Genomic DNA, 23,742 nt, shown 5'->3' with positions numbered 1-23,742 from the left:
CAGCAGTGCCCAGTAAAAGAATGAAGACCTCTAGCTGGACAAAACTGATCTGAAGGCTCACAAAGAAATTTTATTTAATATACTTTAGACCCACCATAAAATGTTAATTAAGATCTAAAATAGAACTGCAGTCCAATGGAAAAAAAATGTGCAAGTGGACAAATAGAAATGACCCCAAGTGGATCCTGGAGATGAAGAAGAAACCACCAGTATGAATGTCACATTCCTTCCAGTGAAAGAATATAGATTCTGCAACACTGCTTCCAACAGCAGCACTATGAAACCATTGACCTTAAGACCTGGAGGAGGAGGGAAAATGGTGAGAATAATTACATAAATAGGGACAGAAACTATAAATTATGCTGAAACTGCATTTCCACTCATTTTCTGCAGCAATTGGATTTGACTTGAAAATTATATTAATTTTAATATTTCAGTTACATCATCAATACATTTCTGGCTTTATGTGCATATATGGTGTGCTTCTACCCTGCACATAACAAATATTTTCAACAAAACAAAATAATTTAGAGGCTTATGTACAATTAAGTCTGACTTTATCACATATGTCCCTGTCCCTGAGGGTTCTTAAAAAGAATTTAACTCACAGTTCCATTCTGTATTGCATAGCATAGTAAAGCCAGCATTTCTAGTACGTTTCATTTTTAATTCACCAAAACATTTTAATCTATAAAACAGATTTTGAATTCCCTCCAACTTTGGCTGCTCTTATGATTGTTAGAGATATTTTTAGTTTTAAGTGATCTTCTTTTGTCTATTTTTGTAGTCTGCTCTAGTCTATTTTTGTACTTCAACTCTCAATTTAATATTCTTCTTTATTTTTTTCAGAAACTATGTTAGCAACCAGTGTGCTAATAAACAGTGTATAGAGATGATCTTCAGTAAACATTTTTAATTTCCTATGTTGCATGGTAATAAGCTTATCAAACAAAAAGAATACCTGAAATAACACTTCTCTTCAGTGCACAAGTACTGGATTGTATCATAATTATTTTTTAATGTTTTTTTTTCCAAAGTAATTTTTTGAAGCTACAACTCAAGACCATTATTTTATATATTTCTTGGTTCCCTGAATTTGAAGGTAGTTGTAACACCCAATTAGATTTATTGCATTTGTACATACATTTGCACATGCTGAAATAATCACAGGACCATTACTTTTCAACCATTCAAACCAAGAAACTAGTAGGAACTTCCAAAAATATCCTCTTTGGCAGAGCATGGGCAGTTAAGGTTCACTCTCTGAAATGTTGGCTTTTACATGCATGCTGTTGCATTATAGGTCATGAAAAATTCCACTCCTGTTGTATAATTTGTCTCATCCTGAAATCAGCCCAAAAAGTGTCATATGAGTGGAGTCCTCTAAAATTCTCAGCTCTTTCCATGTATCCCAAAGTGATCAAAAAGTGACAAGCCTGGTGCAGACATTGAAAGCACATAAAACTTATGTGTTTTATTCCACTTCCCAGAACTTTACTTTTATTTACTTATTTTCAAATACAATAAATCCACTTACAGTAATATTTATTGGAACCATTAGATAGGTTTCCACGGATTCCGAATATTTCCTTATTTTCCCTTGGACCTGTGTAGAACTGTGCAGGCAGATAAATCTAGGTATAGTGATAGATCTTTGTGGTTTTCTCAGTAAAATAATTTGAGTGAATGAGAAAAGAATTTAAAAATAACAGAAATGAAAAACTGATCTGACATTCACACATGTAGGTGTTCAAAGTTCTGCCTGACAGTTGAATAATCAATCTTAAATGACTTGGTTTTGACTATAGAAAACCCTCTTTATAAACTAGTTAGCATAAATGAAGATTTATTTAAGAGTAATATGTGGGGGTTTTCAGTCTTCTTAGAACAAAATATAATTGTATACTGATAAAAAAAATATTTTATCTACAGCTAAACATTAAAGAAAGGATCATGTCATTGTTCTCATTGGTGGAAGCATTTTTGATATAGTGGGTTGAGGAAACATCAAACTGGAAAATGCTCACCAACTATAGATGTAATCTAGCCAACTTGTTTAGATTAAATTATTAAATTTTAGATTTTTAATGCACATCATACTGAAATTGCTCATTCATTATCACTACCATATACCTGCATTTAATGAAAAAAAAATTAAAAATGATACAGCCATCTGAAATGTCAACTGGCATCAGAAGTGTTGCTATGGAACACGAAAGAACACAGGCGCACACCGCTGCTCTCAAGGTGAAGAGCAAAAAGAGAAGTTTATTTTCTGACTCTAACACTTATAGTTTTCTAAAAGTGACAGTGGATTGCAGGCTGACAGTGCCACCTCTCCAATGACACTGGACAAACTAACAGTCTATCAAATTTCTCTTCTTCCATAAAAGAATGCAAAACAATGTGTTATTTACAGAAAGTGTGTGAGAAAGTTGTCTACAAGAATGTCAACTTCAAAAGGCTTAGAAAATCTTAAAAAATCAAAGTGACCAGAAGGAATAGTGGTATTTGAAAAATAATCTAAAAATATTAATTTTGTTGAAATTTTCAGGTTTAAATATATTTTTTCTGGTGTTTTGCAACCAAAATTCCTTTGTATCTCCATTTTAGGATGGTGTTTCACAAATCCCTGTGAAGAGTTATTTTTCTGAGAGAAGGAAATTAAATAAGGTAAACCCAAGACAATGCAATAATAATTTTGTGATGACACAGCTTTTCTAATTATTATATAAAGGAGATATTTTCAATTAGCTCATGAGAAACAAGAATTTATTGGGGTTGGAGATAACAATTCCAAGACTGGAATTCATCATGCACTAAGTCTGATTACATTTTGATTAGGTGTAAGTGGTTAGGCAAATTTACACCATATCATGGGCCAATGTTCTAGAAAACTATTTCCTTTTTTGGGAAAGCAACACAACCTTTCCAACATAAAGACATACATGCCCAATAGCTAAAGCAGCCAAAGTAAAACACCTAGGTTCATTAGGTACTGTCCCAGCTTCATAGACTGAGGGGATACAAACCATAATAGGAACATTTTCCAGTTCAAGTAAACATTATTATGCTTATTCCGAAAATTCACCAGCTATCATAATTTATTTACATGGAGCTGAATTTAAAGCTTTTTGAAAAGATCAGAAAGACTTCCACTGACTACAGTCAGCTTATGACTTAGTGCAGTTTTCTACTACTGCATGAATTATACACAGTCAAATGTTAAATATGCAGTTAAAATTTTACCTCTCCTGGTTGAGAATGCAACTAATAATTTAAGGACACTTTGGAACAGTCCTTTCTGAAAGTCCTTCTGCAGCTATTGGTTAAGCACAGTCTTTAGCTGAGTTACTTTTTACAGAATGTCTTTAAATTTGTTTGAGATGTATTTTAATAACCTTGGCTCCTAAATGAACTCATTATTCTGGAACATACAATTAGACTTTTGACCATTTAATAGATTATCTGTCCTTTCCCTTAGCTGCATTCAGGATTTAGATGGAAATCTGGTCATAAAGATTAATCTCTTGGCAAAGTCTTCTGCAGACCTTTCTTTCAAAGAGTCTCTGATTCTCTTGTTGAGGTTTTGTTTCTTTCATTGTTTTGTTGTTGGTCAAAGTGTCCTTTATATGTCTCATTAAAAAATCTGGTTCATATAAAAACTACAACAGGTTACTAGGAGAATATGCAAAACAATTTTCATGCCTGGAACATAGAAATTTCATATAGCCTGATCCTTTTTCACTCATCCTAAGTGAAATATGAAATAATACAGAACATTCACAGAGACACCCAGAAGAGAGGGCAGATTACAGAAAGAGCCTCCTACCTAGCCTGTATAAAAAAGCACCATACTTGCAGGGCCCTCTGTTCTCTGGAAGACACTTGAACATCACTCTTGGGTTCCAGAGAGGAGGTGGAATTTTTTAAGTTTTAGAAAACATTCCTTGGAAAATTTGGTCTAATTATTTAGATACAAGGATTCTTGATTGAGAGTAAGATAATAGTTTATGAGCCTGGGGTAAAGATAAATGTCAATGCACTGAGGCAACAATCCAAATTTGAGTGGGTAACATAAAGATTGATCATGGGATAATAGAATAGATTGAGTTGGAAGAGACCTTTAAAGATCATTTTGTCAAAGCCTCCTGCAATGAGCAGGGACATCTTTAACTCAGGTTGCTCCAATTTGCCCTTGAGTGCTTCCAGAAATGGGACATCTATCACATCTCTGGGAGACCTGGTCCAGTGTTTCACAACTCTCATTCTGAAAAATTCCTTCCTTATATGTAGTGTAAATTAATTTTCCTTCAATTTAAAGTCATTACCCCTTCTCATTGCTACAGACCCTTGTAAAAAGCTCCTCCTATTTTTTTTTCTTTTTTTTTAAGCTGCAGTATTGAAACGCCACAATAAGGTGTTTAGAGATTCTTTTCTACAAGCTGAACAATCCCAACCTTCTTAGCCTGTCCTCATAGGAGAATTGTTTCAGTCCTCTGTACTGGCTCCATGTCCTTCCTGTGCTGAGGGCTATAGGACTGGATGCAGCACTCTGATGTAAATTCAATATTATTTTATGTTCTTATCTGAATTGTTCTGATCTGAAATGTAAATTAAACCTCCTATACAGAGTTTACACAAATGACAGATGCCGAGGAGAAAGGTATAATGAAAACAAATCTAAAGAAGTCAAATATTTTGAAGGAACACGTGTAATGTGAGATATCTCAGTAAATAGAAATGGAGGCAAGTATATTACAGAAAAAGTAAACCTGAGCAATTTAAAGAGTCCTAGAGTGAGGACTAAAGTGTAGAAGTTGTTGCTGAATGTAAGTTTCTGATTTGATTCAGGTTGAAAAACCCAGATAAACAAAACAAAAACAAAAGATAGTTGTTGAAGTGCCTAAGTCTGCTTATTTGGCAAGAGAAATATACATTATGAGACATTAACACAGCTGAAGTTATGCTTTAAGTCTTTAACAAAGTGGTATTGTATATAATATTTCAACAGAATGCATTTGGGTTGTTTTATTTTTGTTTTAATAGGAGGAACAACTACTGAGCACAAAGGTTGAAATATAGCCTCAGAAAGTCTAGATTATTTGGATCATAGATTAACATTATTTCAGTGTCAGTGGAGATACAGTAGGCTATGCCAGCTAATGATGGTATACATCGTGTCTGAGAATAAGGAAGCAATATAGGATTTGCCTGATTATCATACTTTAAAGAGGAAATTTGATATTCAAACCTAAAAGATGTAAGTCTGAGGTCCTTTAAAGAATTGAAACAGAGTTACAGAGATCACCTTTTTAATGAAAACAGTCACTAGATCTACACTACAGCATTATTCATCTTTCCAATGCATTATATATTTTTAAACATACTATAATTATATCTACACTGCCCACCTTGTCATGTTTTAAACCCATTAGTGTGATAGGTGATTTATAATGCTGTTGACAGTTCTTGTACCTTGGCAAGATCTGAAATTGTGTACTTGGCTGAGTAAATACAGGTTCAGCTGAGAAACAGAAAATAATGTCTCTATGGTTATTATAGTAAATTATCTTTTTTAAGCACTTCAGCTTGTTCAGAAGACTTTTTTACTGTATTTGCATAAAAGGCCTACATCATTCATGCTTCCTGTTGATGATATGATGGTTTTTGCAGGGTGATATATAGCTATTTGAATGTTCACTATCTATCCAGCTACCTCTCTGAATGTTTAGAAAAAGCTACAGTTTCCCTTCTCACTAACAGCAGATGTATATATTTGGGAATAGGAATGAATGATGCAGTGATGTTCTCAATAAGAGACTTACAAACTATCTACAGAGGAAAAAAAAGCAAAAAACTTGTAATTTTTACTCTAAATGAGTAAAAAAGAAGAAGATAGAGATCAATAGCTGTAAACCCAGAAGAGCCAGAGAAAATAAAGCAAATCAGCACAGTCCTAATTCCTTGACAGGTAAATCTTTGAGTGGTAAACCTTAATAAAATAAGGCATGGTAGGTTGGTAGGAGGTGGGAGGCAGGAGAATAAAATGGTAGGCTGTGTAACATGCACCTGGACTTGAGGTCAGACTTTCACAGGAATTTATTGTGAATAGGAAACACTCCTGCTATGTCCCTGAAACTTTGTTACTTTTAAAATATTCAGTCAGTTATGTAAAAATCCTCTTTAGTTAAAGTTCTGAGCTAATAGTCCCAGGAAGTCAAGCAGCTTGGAACTTCTCTTAAAAAATACAAAGTTAAGAGAGGTGGGTGAAAGTCATTTTTGGAGTACATGAGCAGATGTAGCTCCCGGAAGGATTCCATATGCCAAGTTTAAGGGTGCATGTCTTTTAGTTGAGAACTTCACTAATTATATGCTTAGAAATCCAGACCTTAATACAGCCAAGTTTCTTAAAAAAACAACAGCATCTTTAAGTTAACCATAGCTATTCTTAATGAACAAAAATTCCATCAAAATTCCTACTTACTCAAATGGGCAAAATACACTGTGCACAACAAATTAAACCAGAAACTGAACTATTAGGAAATATGAACATATTCATAAATATCCACCTGCACTGGGAGCATTTTGTTCAATTTTAACAGCTGGCAGAACTTAAATACTGATATTACACTTCTCCTTGAATTTTCATGTGGAATGTTTTTATAGTCTTTTGGCTTTTCATGCAATTGCTGCATGCCAAAATAATACAAGTATTTCCAGCACAAAATTTCAATAGCTTTAGTGTTTTATGTGGAAATTAAGATGTGAGAAAAAAAAATTTGACTTGAACTACTGTAGATCAGAGTCTGCTTGGAGTAACTACAAGTATGCTACAACATCAGACATTAGCCCTAGCCCTCATTTATTGCCCAGGAGTTTGTCTTCTTCAAATTAAATATTATGCCAGTATGGATAATGTTCTTTTTATTTTTTCATTGTTTACTTCTCTGTCCTTTCATTGCATTTAGTACTGTCGTATGCCTAGACTGAAACTGTTGTGTTTTCATGTAATTTATCATCTTAGGTGAGACGTCCTAGTACAGATTGGTGTCCTTACAACACACTTTCTGGTGAGGCATCGCCTTGAGTCCTGGGTGCAATTTTTGCTTTGGGCATCACAATATGAGATGGATATAAAGCTATTGGAGAGCATCCAAAGAAGGGCCACAATAAGGTAAAAGGGCCTAGAAGGGAAACCATATGAAAAGCAGCTGAGATTGCTTGGTCTGTTCAGAAGAGACTGAGGGGAGACCTCCATGTGATTTTCAGCATCCACACGAGGAGAAGAGAAGGGCAGGTAGCAATTTCTTCTCTGTAGTGACCAGTGACTCAAGCAAATGAAATGAAGTACAGTTGAGGAAGGTTTAGGTTGAATATCAGGAGAAGGTTCTTCCCCCAAAAGGTGGTTGGGCACTTCAACATGCTCCCCAGGGAACTGGTCAAAGCACCAAGCCTGACAGCGCCCAAGAAGTATTTGTAAAATGTTCTCAGACATGTGCTGTGATTTTTGGTGTGGTCCTGTGCAGAGCCAGGACTGGGGCAGGGTGACCTTTGTGGGTCCCTTTCAATTCAGTCCATGTTATCCTTCTGACTTATAGAATCAGTGTAACTCATGTTTTTTCTTGGAATTTTACTGGCATTGGGAGAGACCTACATTGCGAGCAAATTTTAAGGAACAGGCTAGCTAAAAACCTTTTCCTTTCACCCTAACTACTGCCGTATGGACACACCTAAAAGGCATTTTTAAAAGCAGGTAAGGTTTCTAGGCATCTGCTGAGGAGGATTAAAATGAGAAGTACTTTGGTTGTTCATATTGCTTTACGTCCATTATCTCTAAAAGTTCTTCTTTAATAAAAAACTGAGTCTTCTGAAAAGCAACAAGCTGTTTCCTTTTTATTCACCTATGAATGTAAGTATTCTGAGTGAATTCCTGTAGCATTCCTTAACAAGTGACTGCTTTTATTCCATTATTTCACTACCTGGTCATTGATGTTTGGGATCTATGTGCCCTAACCATTTCTCTTTCAGAAGTGACAATCACAACTTATCAAGTGCAATGAACAAAGCTTAAAGTGGCAGCATCTGCTGCTGAGACAGATACTGATGTATAATTCCAGTATACTCCTGTGATATCGGCACCTCCCATGATGCTTCAAAAATTCCTTTACTTGCTCACCTTTACTAGAGGGATTAGAGCTGTGGGGAAAAAAGTACTACTTTTTTATCTATTTGAGTTTTGAGACTTAGAGATTGCAACTGTACTTTGACATGAAATAGAAGCCTTTTCCAAATATTCTAGAAATCGCTGAACTCTTGCCTGCTAACAGCAAGTACTGAAGGACTTTCTTATTTTTCTTCCCCTATGTGAACAGCTTCTGCTTGACCTAATGATTTATCTTTATCTCAAATTTTCTTCCTTTTGTTCTTCTGATTTTTTCCAACACCTCACTGGGGAAGAGTGAACAACCAGATTTTCGATACTTAACTGCAAACCAGGGTTAAAATATGTCACCACTGTATCTTTGAGAACAAAAGAATTTTAAAATGTGCATTTGACCAGAGAGAAGGATTAAAATTAGACCATGTAATTTTTTTGTTCACTAGTATAAACATTGCCTTAACTAGACTTTGAAACAAATAGGAACTCTTATATCCCATATCTCGTTCTCTGGGACATTAGTAATTCTGGCACCAGAGACACCCTCTACAGAACACTGTTTCAAGTATCCTCCACAGTTCAAGAGGGCAATCTCCATCAAAGCGTGTTTATAAACATTTCCCATATACCTGTGGAAATAAGAAGATCTGTCTTAATAAAACAATGAAAGAAAAAAAAATTGTGGGTAAATCTATGAGCAATCTTAATGAGTGCTTTAAAAAGTTTTAAGATAAGGAAAAAGTATGCTATTGAACTAGTACTTTTAACTTGTTGGTGAGTTTTATTGGGATTCAGTTTATTTTAGCAGTAGTGAGATTATTTTAATTAAAAGGCTTTTCTGTGAAGTGAGAATGAAGTGTCTAACATGCCAAATAAATTCCTGCCAATATGATTGCTCTACACACAAGAAAAGATAGCAATAAATTAGTGGAAGTTTATTCAAGGACAATTGGTCTACTGTGCAGGACTTGAGAAATTATTCATATGGATCATTTCAATGCCCTAAGACATATTACTTACAAGCACTGTTGTAGATTCAAAGGTTTTTATCCACTTTCAGAGATGAGAAAAATTAAAATGAAAACAAGAAACTAACAGTAGAAGGAAATTGAAAACACAAAAATAATGATACCTATTCAACAAAAATAACTATATATTATAATCTTTTATTCTATGAGCATTTAAACCTAACATTTACTTTCTGAGTAAATGACTCAACATTTTTTTACATATAAACAGAAATAAAATATATAGTTTAAATTTTCATGTGTATATATCAAGTTTTTACAAGGTTTTGTTAAAGAGTATGGTAGAAAATCTGAAGTGGGTTTATTACATTTTGAATCAAAGTTCTGCTTTTCACAGCTGAGAATGTTACATCGTGTCATATTTTGTGTTCCGTAAGATGTTTTTTCCAAACATGATTTGAATGCTAATGCAAAAGCTGCAGCTGTAGTGTGTATAATTTAAAAACACAATTAAGAACCAATAGATGTGAAATTACAGTAGCTTTTCTCGTTGCAGAAACCATTTAATTCAGAGTCCAGTAGATGTACCAAAATTGCTACTACATTTCCCTTCCCTTTCCAAATACATAAATTAAACAGTAAACAGGTGTAAGTTATTTTTTTTTTATGGATCAAGACTGAAGAAGTAACTGGCTATTAAAAAGCAGAAAAAGTGAAAAAAAAAATCTTTTGCAACATATAGAACCCCTTAGTATAAGAATTCACACAAAAACGATCTTGGCCTCACAGAAAGATTTCCTTGAAAAACAAAGTTGTTTCCACTTGAATTCAGCCGTGACTCAGAGTTTGGCAATGTTTAATTCTATTAATTGCATATATTTATTGCCATTTGTTATAACCTGTTAAACTTTTGTTTCATGATCATATTGTACACCAGAAACCTTAAATTATCTCAAAAGCTTTGAAGTATTGTAATGAAACATTACTTTTATTCACAAATTCATAATTATAGGTGTCACACCAGTTGAAAAAAGTCAAGCATAGATTGAAATAATAAAACCCTAAAGGGGATAATGTAGAAGTGAAAAGAAAGGTTAATAAATAAACTCTGGGTTTTTAAACTATTATTTCTTTTTCAATGGTAACAGATTTAAAGTCTGTTTTCTCTGTGTATTGCCACCAGTTCTTTAGATAAAATTAATTTTAATTCGTTGGGTAATAAACATTGTTCTTATATGTCAAATTGTTATTTTTAAAGTTCTCTTAATATTTCTGGCACTTATCTTTAAATTGATGTACATGTGGTTAATGTCTCTTTCCATAATATTATCTAAACCTGCAGTGAATCACATTTGAATCTTCTCTTTCAGTTCCCTCTCTAGACAAAGATTAGGGAAGGATTTTAGAATCCAACTTCAATGAGATTCTATTAAAAGGATAAAACTGGAGGAAAAAAATCAGAAATTATTTTCTTTGCCAGTTAAAAAAAAACAGTGTGTTTAATATAAGCTACCTTTTTAGGCTTCTTTTGTATCTAATTAAAGGAGAAACATTGGTGAAGAAGTTGTCACTCACTAACAAATATCTGACACAGTGGTTATAATCCCCCTCTAAAAAACTGATTTACTGACAATACAGAGAACCTCAAAGACTAGGCTTTAGTTAAGTAAAATGAATCAGTTAATCCCACACCAAATTAAATTTCATAAATCACTGGTGGTTCACTATGGTATTTAAATAGAAGGTGGAATTCAACTCTCAAAAGCTGAGTAAAGTTATCTGAGTAAATACAGGCTGATAAAAACTAACAAACTTCCTGAATCCCATTACTCTCATTAATTAAATATCGAGGAACTATAATTAGACATCAGGATGTAGCTCACATGCAAAACTTTTATATGTAGACATATGCTAAGTCTCTTAAACATGAGCTAAAGTTTATTCTAGGAATATTATTACTGCAACCTTAACTGGAAGATTCAAAAGTAACCTGTAAATTCCATTCAGATTTTATAGGCATCACAGCAGAGGGCAGAAAATGCAGAGAGGTATGATTTCTCTCTAAATACTTCTTTTTCCTTTTTTTTTTTTTTTAATCCAGCATACTTCTATTTGAATATTAAAAAGGAAATGTAACTAAATGATTTGTATCTACATGATTCGTATACACCTTACCTGTAAAATCTCGAGGACACAAACACTGAAAGAAAGGTTGTTCTCTCAGTTGACTCATATCAATGCAAGTTGCTCCATCAGAACAATTATTTGGGTAAATTAAACATGCATTTTCAGCAAACTGGCAAAATTCTCCCGTCCATCCAGGTGCACAGAGGCACTAGACAACATACAAACAAACAAACAAACACACAGAGAAAACCCAAAATGAAAATGCAATGTGAAAGTTTGTAGAATTTTCTTTGGGTCTTGTATTTTATGACCGAGTAAAAGTGTGGCAGAATGCAGTGTTGCACCCAGATGAGACTATTCCTCATGCCTGTATTTGCAGAAGATAAAACAGTTAAGAGAGGCAAAACTCATCTACCATGTCTGTTGAAAAACTGGGAGAGAAAAAGGACACATGAGTTGGGAGAAATAGTGAGATAATTACTAGCGGTAAGGGATAAAAACAGCATCAGGAACAGAAGAACTGAGTGTTCAAAAAGGATTTTAAAAGGATAGACATGAGGGAAAAATTGGGTAGTGAATGATATCAAAGCTTGCAAGACAAACACTGTCACCAACCAGTAATCAGAAAACATAGTACAGGGTTTCTGTTATACATGCAGTCTCTACCTGTTAAATAAAATAAATTAAAATTGCTAATTCAGAGGAAAGGGGGAGAGCTGAAACTTATATTAGCTTCTCAAAAGAGTCCTGTGAAAGTCAAACAAGGGCTCTGATTAAATATAATTGATAGCTTGCCTTGAATCCCATTACAAGGCCAATAAAACAGTATAGCCAACAGTAGCATGCAAGTATTTCGGAACACTAACGGGATAGGAACTAAGGAATGGTATAACAGATTCACAATATATAAACATTTTACATGAGTATGTGTACATGTGACCACCAAAGACAGAGAGATGCATTGTAATGACTCACACAAGTGAAAAGAAAGTTGCTAAAGAACAAGATTAGCATAAGGCACAAAAAATAGGCAGAATATATTGCTGACTACAGAAAAAAATTACTGTAAAAAGCCCCAAGGCAAGTAGTACCAGGAGAACACCATCATTTTTTGAAGGGTGGGAGAGTGCTTGTGTGGAGATAAAATATTGCAAACCATCAAATCTGTAGAGAAAGGATGGAGACAGAAGACAAGCTCAATTTAGTAATGACTTCTCTCATCAAAGAGCTCATGAGACAGATTACCTTGACCTTTGTTGTTAAGGAACACCAGGGACCACAGCTGTCAGCACTAACTCTTCAACACCAACTCCACAGCCTTGTGTAATCACAGAGAATTTAGCATGTAGATGTTAGAGAGTAACAATATGTAGGTGTACTGACAATGCCTAACAATCTTGAAAACTACTTGCATTAAGTATGCTGTTTGTGAATTAATTCATTCAAGTTTGTTTTAAAGTTTAAAACTGGCTGTACCTCTCAGTCTTTTAAACATTCCCTTTACAGTGGTCTCTGATTCCCTATCTGACATATGTATTTTGTAAAAATGAACAGTGCTTAGGTGGTCAAGTGAAGGCTTCAGGGGAACTGCACTGATAAGAATCCCTTACTGTGAATCTCTACATTCAATGATTGAAACAGCAGATAACTAAAGCAGATTGCCATCTCCAAAGTGACCTAGCTATAAGAGGAGCGTGATAGCCTACAGAATTAGGGTGACTTGCCTTCCAAGGCCTGGAAGAACACAATGTTCTCCAGCAGCTGTATATTCCTTTGTATTTTCTGCATTTTTATTCCTGCATCACTCTGTTGTGACAATGCCCGTACACATCCCTGACATTTCCTGATTTCCTTCCCCGCGATCTCCAAACACCTTTCACTGCTATGTACTGTCCTTGTCCTTGATGATGTGTTTGATTAAATATGACACTACTAGGGGAAAGGTAATACGAGGTAAAAACAGGATGGCATGTTTTATGTAACTGTATCTATTGTTTGTTTGTTAGTCAGTTCACAAAGCTTATCCCAGGCAAACCTATCGAAACATGATTTATCCTGTATGTCAATATATTGTACATTCATAGGACTCCAGAATTATTTAGGTTGAGAGGCCTTTGGAGATCATAGAGTCCTACTCCTTTCTCAGAACAGGTCAAATTTTAAATGCAAGCTGGTTGCTCAGGATCTTGTCTACTTGAGGTCTGAATATCTCCAAGGATGACAATTCCACAGCCTTTATGGGCAACTTGTTGAAGCTCTTAAGTACACTCACATGACATTACGAAAAATTTCTTTTTACTACCTAGCCATAATTTCCTAAGTTGCAAATTCTGCCAGTTGCCTCTCACTCCAGTGCCATGCACTTCTGAAAAAAAAAAATTGGCTCCATCTTGTTTATGATCAGCCAATAAGGAGCTGAAGAAAAAAAATTATGTCCCCATTCAGCTCTCAGTTTTCAAGGCTTAACGAAGATCCTTCAGCCTTTCCTTATATGCTGCAAAGTTTTCACAATGTTGATGGCTCTTTGTTAGACTTGTTACAATTTGGTCAGTCTTATTTTTTGTACGTTGAAGTTCTACACCTCACAGAATACTCCACAGGTAGCTTAACAAGTGCTGAGCAAAGGGACTGATGACTTAATTTGACCTGCTCTCTATATGCTTTTACTAATGCAAACAAGTATTAGATGAAGCTACCTACACTTTATCATGATTTGGTTACATTGGCCCACTCCCTCATCTTCCATGGATGTATCTTGTCAAGCCCTTTGAACATTTATAAATACCCTCATTGCCTGTGGTCCTGGTTTGGCATTTCTCTTCAGCTAATGGTATTTAATTCCTCTAAAATTTGCCACCTGGCATGGGACTTGGGAAATTTAAAAGCACATGTAAGTAAAAACCCAAGCAAAGACACTGAATGTCATACACCTCAATCAGCAGGGGGCATACATTTTCCTTGATCTTATTTTTCCTGCCACTGTACTCATACAGATTTATAAGATAGTTTCTCTTTTATAAGTGTTTTTCATGAGGACACATTTGGAAATTCTCCTTGACTAGACTCAACCTTTTACCTACTCAGTGGCTAAACATTACCATTTATTGGTAAAAACTGTTTAGCCAGTATTTTCTTTCTTTACATGTCTTAAGTCCATCCTGCAAAAAAGAATTTCAAATAAGCTCACTGAAGTCTAACCCTATTTCTAGTGGATTAACATTAACTTCAAAAAATATGTTCTCAGAGATGGAATTGTGACTTTAGCTGTGAAAACTATATTTTCTTTTCCTCTAGAAAAGTGACTTTTCTGCACCTGCAGTGAAAGGTATTGCTGTCAAGACAGCATTCAGGACCTGAATCGTTTTGAGGATAATTGAAGGACGAGTCTTAGGGATGCTTAAGCCAGCATTTTCCACAAACATTAAGCAAATTTTTTAAGCTTAATTGTAATCATCTCTATGGTATACTGGTACCATAACCTTTCTTTTTTTCTGCACAGTTTTCAGCTGCCTGGTAAGACAGTTGGCAAAATGAAGATGTGGCTAGACTTCTTTGCCCCTTTTTAAAAGTACATGGAGAAAATTCCATATCAAACCAAAATAAGGCATTAAAGGCATTAAACTGCGAATGAGTGATTTCAATTTTTGATTTAACTTACATAATTCTGTTATGTTGTTTATTCCTATGCTCAGATTTTCTTCTTTGCCCACCCCTCCCTGCTACCCCCTAATCCATAAATATAATCTGAGTTATGTGTACATCCTTAGTAGTGTTTCTATTTTCCAATATTTCTACAGGTAATTTTGATAATTTGGAGTGACTGGTCTGTGACAAAAAGGCTTCAAGAACTCCAAAAGTGCTGTTAGGGTAAATGCTTAAAAATAAATAGCTTTTTTTTTTTTTCTGCACTGATGGAACTCTGAAAATTTTTTAAATGAAGAAAACAAAATCCTTAGCTTAATTTAAAAAAAAAAAAAAATCTGCTTACATTTTTTGTAAGTAAAGTTCATTCCCTACTGAAATTCTAGAAGTCATTCACACTGGAAAAAAAAAATGCAAGATATATAAAGAAATTTAGCTTGTAATCAACAAAAGTGTAGCTTCTTTGTGGATTGAGGGATTTATTTGGGGAGAATATTTACTCACTTCCTCTTTTGAACTGACAGATCTTAAATCTTTAAAATATTGATCATTAACCTACAATACACCAGGACACATAAGTGATTTTAAACCTTAAAAGAGAAAATTAACTGGTCCTAACTTGCTATATCTGTCAAATTTGTAGACAACACCAAGCTGAGCATTGCAGGTGACACACCTGAAGTATGGGACATCATCCAGGGTCCTGAACGAGCCTGAGGTATGGGTCCGTGGGAACCCATGCCAAGTTCAACAAGGCCAAATGCAAGGTCCTGTACATTGGCTGGGGACACCCCTGGTACCAACATGGGCTGAGGAGAAAGGGATTGACAACAGCTCAGTAGAGAGGGTTGGAGATGGCAGTGGGTGAAAAGCCAGACATGAGCTAGCAATGTGTGCTTGGGCTGCATAAAAAACAGTGTGAACAGCATGTCAAAGGAGGTGATTCTGTTCCTCTGCTATGTTCTGATGAGATCCCACCTGGAGTGCTGCATCCAGCTCTGGGATCCTCATTACAGCAAAGCCATTGATCTATGGGAGTGGGTCAGCATGAGGGCCACAGAGGGCTGGACCAGCTTTCCTAAGACAGGCTAAGAGAATTTGGGTTGTTCAGTCTGAAGAAAAAAAGATTCTGGGGTGATCTTCCTGTGACCTTTCATTAAAGAGGAATGTGGAAAGATGACTGGCTGTAAAATTAGAGGAAACCGAGAAGTTATACCAACATCCCAACCAAAGATAGGTATGGAAATTATAGGGTAAAACACAATCATTTCTCCCTAGGTGGAACGCAGTCGGCATGCTCAAAGTCTATTTCATGAAAATTCCCAGTTCACATGATCTGGAACTACAGGCATCTTCTAAGGGGGGTGGAATTGAGGGTGGAGCAGAGTGGAGACACCGCAGCCAGGTGCTGTTGAAACCCTTGCAGGGAGGGGAACTCAGTGATGCTTTGCAGCTGAGAAACTGCACAGTACCTGTCAGCCAGGGGAGATATCCTGCTGCTGAGCCAACAACTCTGGCAAAATCACATTCCTCAGATGAACTTGGTTCATTACAGCCTAATTGTAAGATTAATCCACACCTCCATCCCAAAGTTATCCCCCTCCAGCATATGACCCTGCCCCACAACGTATGTGCTATTTTTCTGACTCTATCTTTAAAAGTGAAATGAGAGAATTTCATGCCAATCAGTAACAAAGGTATGTATGACTAGAGTTACTCAAGGTCCACCTAAACATAGAGAGATAGTAAAAAGTTAGTAGAGAATGGGGGAAAAGTTAGAGAAGACTCTATCATCACTGCTGAGATCAGTTGACAGGCTTAACCTGTCTTCTCCCCACTAGAGTCGTCTTTTGGGTAACAACTCTCCTCTGTCCATGCTGAATGTTTTTATTTGGGATCTTACCTTTTCTGTGTATTGCTTTGAACATGTTTTTGCAGTCAGATATTACCACTGACAATCCTTGAAACTTAACCCTTCACAATTTTATATTAATAAGGAATGTTGTTCTGTGAACTGTTGGTGTGAGTCCTTAACAGTCTCTGGCAGTTGCCAGCAAAAGGCAACATACTCAACACAGTGGAAGACCCAGTAAGGAATCAGAAGGTGGGAAGACCTACTGAAGGGTCTCCCTCATGCTGTTGGTGTGTGTCCCTGAATGAGTCAGATAAGCCCTTCTCTGATCTAGCAGGACTGCTCAGTGAAGGATTACCATAATGGGACACCAGCAGACAGACTGGACACAAGGGTCTTGGCTTTCCTGGGGTGCTGACAGACAAATTAAACACTGAGGGCTAAGTAATCTCCCCACACTAAGGGTGGAGGAAATCTCCCCTTTTCACATGACAAGGGCTTATAAGAAGGATGGGGACAAAGTTTTTAGCCGGCTATAAGGAAATAGAAGGGATAATGTTTGTAAAATAAAAGAGACTAGATTCAGTTTAGATAGGAGGAATAAGTTGGAATAAGTTGACCTGAGATGTGGCAGATGCCTCATCTCTGGAAACATTGAAGGTCAGGTTGAATGGGACTCTGAATAATTTGACATAGTGGAAGATGTCCCTGCTCATTGATGGGGATTTGGACTAAATGACCTCTGTAGGTCACTTCAAACCCAAGCCATCCTATGATACTATGATCTCTGATATGACATGCTCCTTCATATGAAACCCTGATTCCAGGTAAAGCAATTAGGAGTCTCAGAAGAAATATGTCATAACTTGAATTAATTAATTTTAAGAAAGATTGTATTCTCTCATTTCTCAAGTAAACATATGGGTAAAACAGAACCTAGAATTCTAACCATGTACATCTCATATGGAAGGTAGGAAGATGAAGTTATGTTTTGTGTTGTTTGAGCAGGTGCCATCTCTTTATATATGATTTCATAAAATAATGAAATTTTATTAGTATTTAATTATAACTTAAAAAGGCAAATTAAGAATGTGCATTTTTGAGCTTTTGGTAGTAGATGACAAAAAGGGCAAATAGTGAAGAATGAAAAATAATCACCAAGAATCTCAAACTAGAAATTTATTGTACAATGTCAGAAACTGCCAAGGACACCAGAAAATATATACAGCACATGGAGAATGTGTGTCTGATCTTACTGGCTTTAATAAACAGGCAAAAAATGATTATAAGTTATGTGCTTCAGAAATGTATAGTGCTGAGTTGGCTGAGTGAAATTTTATGGACTCTTTCTACAAACATTTTCCTTATCTCAAGGGGCCAGCTCCTTATTAGATAGGGAAGTCAGTGAAGAAGAAATTTGGGGAATTTCTGTACCTTTGAAAATTGGTTTAAACTTGAGCACAGGCTTGATTTTAACTTCTCAGAGATTGCATTTAAAAATAAACCAGAACATTTCTGTTGGTTATATCTGGTGTGTTTTGCTGTCCTTTTACATTTAATTATATGCTCTTCTACTGTGTACATTCAGATCCTTTGTACAAAAATATCTGAAATGATTAGATGATCAGTTTTAATTAAATATTTTTCATTTAAATTTTCTCTTTAAAAGAAGGACATTTAGTTTATTACATGAAGATTTCTACTGTTTATTAACTTCTGTACAGCTCAGAGATAATTAGCAGCACATATAAAATGCACCTGGGGTGCTTTGATGGTGTTTATTTCAATAGAATAAGAAAAGCAGGAAAATTAATTTTTATAAAGTCCAAATTAAACACTAAAGAAGGAAAAAACTGTTTAGGACATTTTAAAATTTATGTGAACTCTTCTGTAGAATTACTGCTACTGTGTGAAAGAAAATTGACTAATTAACTTGTGTAAAACTAGCCCCTAATGGAAGTATCTGACTTTGAACTACTGCTGTTTTGAACACTCAGCTGGAAGGACAAACACAGGAGAGACATCAATAGAATTAATGATAGTGGCAAAGTGGATTCACAGAGATGAAACTATAATGTTCTCATATGGTCCATGGGGAGAAACAGTAGGAGAGACTGTAGATTTTTTTTTAAAGGAAAATGACAATAATCTATTTGATATGTTGTGCATAAGTATAAAAACCCATCTGAGAGCAGTAGACTTTGCAGTGCCAATTTTCTTTGCTTCTAGCATTGGTTGTAGATCTCTTATAAATATTCATAATCATTTTATCACTCTAACCAACTGCTTTAATATATAATACACCAAATATATTAAATGTTCATTTCTTTATGGCTTTTTTTTTACTCAGAAAACAAACACTGATAGATGCAGTACAGAGGGCTTTAAAAAAGCTCCAGTGCATTTTTCTCAAAGAACTGAATTTTTTAAACAAGGTAATGTTTTGTTTCAGCTATATTGCCTTTTAGTTCTGGATATGTGATCTAGAAGTTATTTGTCCTCTCGTGCAATAAATACAAGTAGTTTTTCTAAGAATAAGCTGGAGGCCTGTCACTACATATGCCACAGCACATGCCACAGTCAAGGCAGCCATCATACACAAAATATCACCATAAATTTCCAGAAAGTTTTAAGCATTTGCCCGCACGGAGTAACACCACACCACATCAGAAGACCTCAAGCATTCACCCATACAGTGTAACACCTGAAAGCTGCAAGGAGCTGCTTCTTTTGTTCTTTAGCCCAACCTTTTATACCCCTCATGTTCATGCACTGCACCTGTGTGCCCTCTGTTCCATTTGGTGGTTGGTCAGTGCCCCTGGGCACTCCATGGCTCACTGCTGTCAGTGCTGCTCACCTGCTTCTCACAGCTGTGCCCACTGCGGATGGGGCTCGGCTGCAGCTCCACTCCCAGTTACCACAAGCTGTGTATCTAGACACCTTCCTGGGGCTGTGGGATGTAAGCAGTATGACATAGGTCCATTTTGCAGATTATTGCCAATTCTGCATAGAGCTGCTTTGATTTTGGGCTATAAATTCAGCCAGACTTCTAGGGATAAAGCATTACCAAAAAGCATTAGGACTGAGATTGGCTCCTCAGGGAAGAGCTTACCAAGAAGACCTGAGCAGCAGATTTTCCACAAAGGTTTTTCAGGCAAGTCTGTGGGGCTTGGCACTGCTCTTCTGCAAAGAAGCAATTTGATCCCCAGACTGACATCTGGGTGATGGGCCTGGTTCTGCACCCACAAAGGCAAACCTCATCTGGAAGGGATGAACCATGGACGTCTGTCTGCCTGATTGCATTTTCTGTACAAGTTCTGCTGAATAAGGGCCACACATCAGCTTGACATGGGGAAAAATCACAGGAGAAAGAGATGTTCCCTCCTCTGTCCTCCTTCCCACATTGCCTCAGAAGGAACATTTAACATCGGTGAGGACTGTTTTCTGTGTTAGTTTACAGTCTCATGCTTTGCTAGAGAACACAGTAGTCTTTGGGCAGTACATTATTGCTGGAGTTTTTATCTTCAACTACAACATTGTGACCCATGGTGTTACTGACTATTAATGTATATTCATAATTTTACTTTATCAACCATATATTCTCTTGGTGTACAGTTTGTTGTTGAAATGTCTCAAATTCACCATAAAGTTCCAACATAAAAGCTATGGCTCCATTATATGGATGTGAGAGAAAGATCAAAAGAGTATGAATAACCACAGAGCCATCTGCAGGGTAAGATTTTAGATACCAATCTTTTCTATTATATTAAAATTTGTATCCTCTTACAGTAAATCATACTATTAGATAAGCATTATTAAATATATGTCCATATAAGAAAGCAAAATTCTGGTGACTGGGGAACAATTTTCTGAAGGGAATTGACAGGAATGCACCTGTTATCATTAATCAGTGTTATCCAGGCAAATTACTTGTAAAAGTTAAAACTATTACTCCTTTTTGCTGAGCTCCACTTTCGCCTAAAAGCACCATCTACTTCCACTGCACTGTAGGAACACTAGTTAGAAATCAGCAGCATTTCCTGTTGCTATTACTGAAGGTACCAGGGCATCCATTGGCAATTTTTCCAACACAAAATTCCACATGCAAGTGTCAGTATAGCTTCTCAGAGAAATTTCAAACATTCTCTTTGAATGGCCAACAGTAAAACCCAGAATGATAACAGAGATTGTTTTCTCTTTCTTTAGTGCTGCCCTGGTGTGCATTTGCTTGCCAACACAGCTCTGCTGTTCAGACAATATGCATAATTTGTTTAGACCTTGTCTCGAATGTAGTGCTGGCAAACAGAAATAGACCTTACAATGACAATGCTTCCTCTTCATCTTTCAGCTTCGGTTTTTGTGTCTACATAACTCAATTTCTTTGCTGGCTGTAAGCACACAGCTTTGCAAGAATCAGTGGTTTGTCAGGATGATGGGAGAAGGGTATATTGACAAAATAGGCTTTGATGCACTAGGCAGACCATATAAGTTGAAAGATAGTTGCTTGTAGCATAGTAAGAAGATGCTAGGCAAAAAAAAAAACCAAACAAACAAACAAAAAAAAAAACCAAAAAAAACCCATGAATGAGTATTTTTGCACTCTACAAGAAGTGGAAAGCATTTTTAATTTGCATGCCCTTCCATGGGAAGGTTATGGCAGATCACAAATGGTAGAAAGTGCGGTGCTACAGTGGTTACTACACATTCTTGTGCATCGAATGCACTTCTGTAGGTAATTGTTGTCTTCTTATGGCAAAAGTTCCACACCCTCTTGGTGATTTCTCATGGGCAGCTCCCCACAGCACAGCCAACAAACTCCAATTCTTTCCTCAAACAGCTAACCCAATCTTTTGTGGCATTTGCCTTCTTTTCGGACACAGCTGTGGCCTATTAAGGGCAGGCCTGTTCCTAATCTTTGGTGATCAGTACAGCTGCAACTCCTCAGGTGTGAGACCATCTTCTCCACTATATTTTCTTACATTCTATCCCTCCACAGGTAATTATAACTGATCTGTATTTCTGTCACTTTTATGCAAATCAATGGTTTCTCCCTGGAAAGTAAAGACAGCTAGTATGCCACAGACTTGGCAGTTTTTCTTACCTAAACTTTCCCACTACCATGTTTTCAAAATTGTGGTTTTTTTCCATGCTTGTAAACTCTAGTAAACTAGAGTTCTATTATCCTCAGAATTTGCACTGGATTAATTTAATACCTTTTTTCAGTATTTTTACTTTGTTTGGTTGGTTTTGAGGTTTTTTTTTCAGTTTTATACTAATGATTCAGAAAGAAACAGGGGATCTTAAGGAGAGATTATACTCTTTGCCACGATCTAAACTACTTGCTGTGGATAAACAGATAATAAGGTACTTGATCCACCCTTGGGACCTAGAGGAAAGCTTTACATCCACAAGTGATTTCTTGTTTGTGTACTCTCTTTATCAGCTTTCACTGCCCAGTCGTGTGCCAGAGGCTTTACTGGAGCCATTCTAAATCACTGGGTGAACCCTACTCTAACCATTCCATGCCCTGAGGTGGTTAGCGTCTGGCAGCAGGATGATTAACATGAAACAAACAACAGCTCTTTTTTCTCTACCATTTGCCTTTTGGGCATTGCTCATATTTTCCCTGTCTTCAGGTAAAGATAAGAAAAACAGATACCTACAGCCATAAATTGTTTAAGACAGATTTAAAGCAATGAGAAAATACTATCAGCTGCAAAACAAGAACACTGACTTTTCACTTATAAATTCTGTTTAAGAAAAAGAAAAGTTGCAATGAGAACAGAAAAATCTATTGAAAAGTGTATCTGTGGGCAGAGGTTTAAAAATATTTTTAAGAAGCAGGTTATCGTATTGCCAAAATAATGTAGTCAAATAGTTTTATTAAATAAAAATCTGCTGAAATCTTAAATTGGTTCATACATCAGTAATTGTATGATTTATGCTCAAACTGTTTTAATTTATTTCTTTTCTAAATACAGTGCCCCCTGTCTTCTAAGTAGATGGAGTTATTTATTATAAAATTGACAAACCAGTACATTAATTAAAAACTTTCTTATGGTATGGATATAAAAAAAAGAAATTGCTAGATTACATTTTGTTTAGAACTTTTACAATTACTGTATTTACTCTTAGAAGCAGTTCCAACATTGCAGCTGCAAATCAGGAGAAATTCAACAGCAGACTTCTTGCAATAATTGATAAATCAGTAGTAAGTAATAGAATTTTCAGTATCAGTACTTTTGAGAGAGGGAGATCTGTTCATGTTCAAGACTTGCGTTTGTCACCTGTTAAAATTATACGTCCAAATGATAACCATATTTCTCAAACTGAGTCAAAGCTGCAGTGTTGTCTTTTTGTGCTTTAGAAACCAACAAGGTGAACATTATATCTTTGATCTTCTTCAGAGCCCAAAGAAAATGGGGGGATTTATGTTTTCACCATTCATGGCAACTTTGGAAGATATAATCCTTTTCCTAACCCCTTCATAACAGTGAAATGTGTGTGCTGCATTTACTACTAGAAGCAATCCACAATAAGGCCTTCAGCCTTCTGTGGGAATTATGGGGTTTGGATTCCACAGTTGTAGATCCTCATGAAATTTAATGTCTGGTGAAGTTATTCACAAGGACAGGACAGATGTGACCTGGCACCGATCTGATGGGTAACTGCTGAAACACAGCATTGGACCATATTACCTAAAAAGCCTTTGAAAATGTTCCTGCTATGATCAATAGTACGTAGAAGAAGCAGCTGCTCAGAACCATGCACAATACTTTTATCCCTTTGTTGCTAATGTGTCTTCAAAAGTTTTGGTACCAACAGTTGAATATTTTAAATAAAATTGTTCCTTTTTCTTCTGAGAAAAACTGGTAGAACACAGACTGTTTTAAGATTGCAAATCTGTATGTACTTTTGAGAATATAATTTTAAATTGTTTCATTATTTTATTTCATAAACCTAATTTTTAATAGTGTTTTTCTCATTTGTAA

The 23,742-nt window shown here is 35.9% G+C and overlaps 1 protein-coding gene across 1 annotated transcript in view; it reads right to left on the bottom strand.

The window, feature by feature from the left end:
• The window catches only part of EYS (eyes shut homolog), a 702,981-nt gene that overhangs the window by 629,243 nt on the left and 49,996 nt on the right, over positions 1-23,742 (bottom strand). The window contains exon 6 of the mRNA XM_059842660.1: positions 11,305-11,464. Coding sequence (XP_059698643.1) covers positions 11,305-11,464 — 160 coding nt within the window. The remainder of the gene's footprint in view (positions 1-11,304; positions 11,465-23,742) is intronic.

Source organism: Haemorhous mexicanus, chromosome 3, assembly GCF_027477595.1.
Source record: "Haemorhous mexicanus isolate bHaeMex1 chromosome 3, bHaeMex1.pri, whole genome shotgun sequence".
NCBI classification, from domain to species: domain Eukaryota; kingdom Metazoa; phylum Chordata; class Aves; order Passeriformes; family Fringillidae; genus Haemorhous; species Haemorhous mexicanus.
This window is presented reverse-complemented; position numbering and strand designations above follow the sequence as displayed.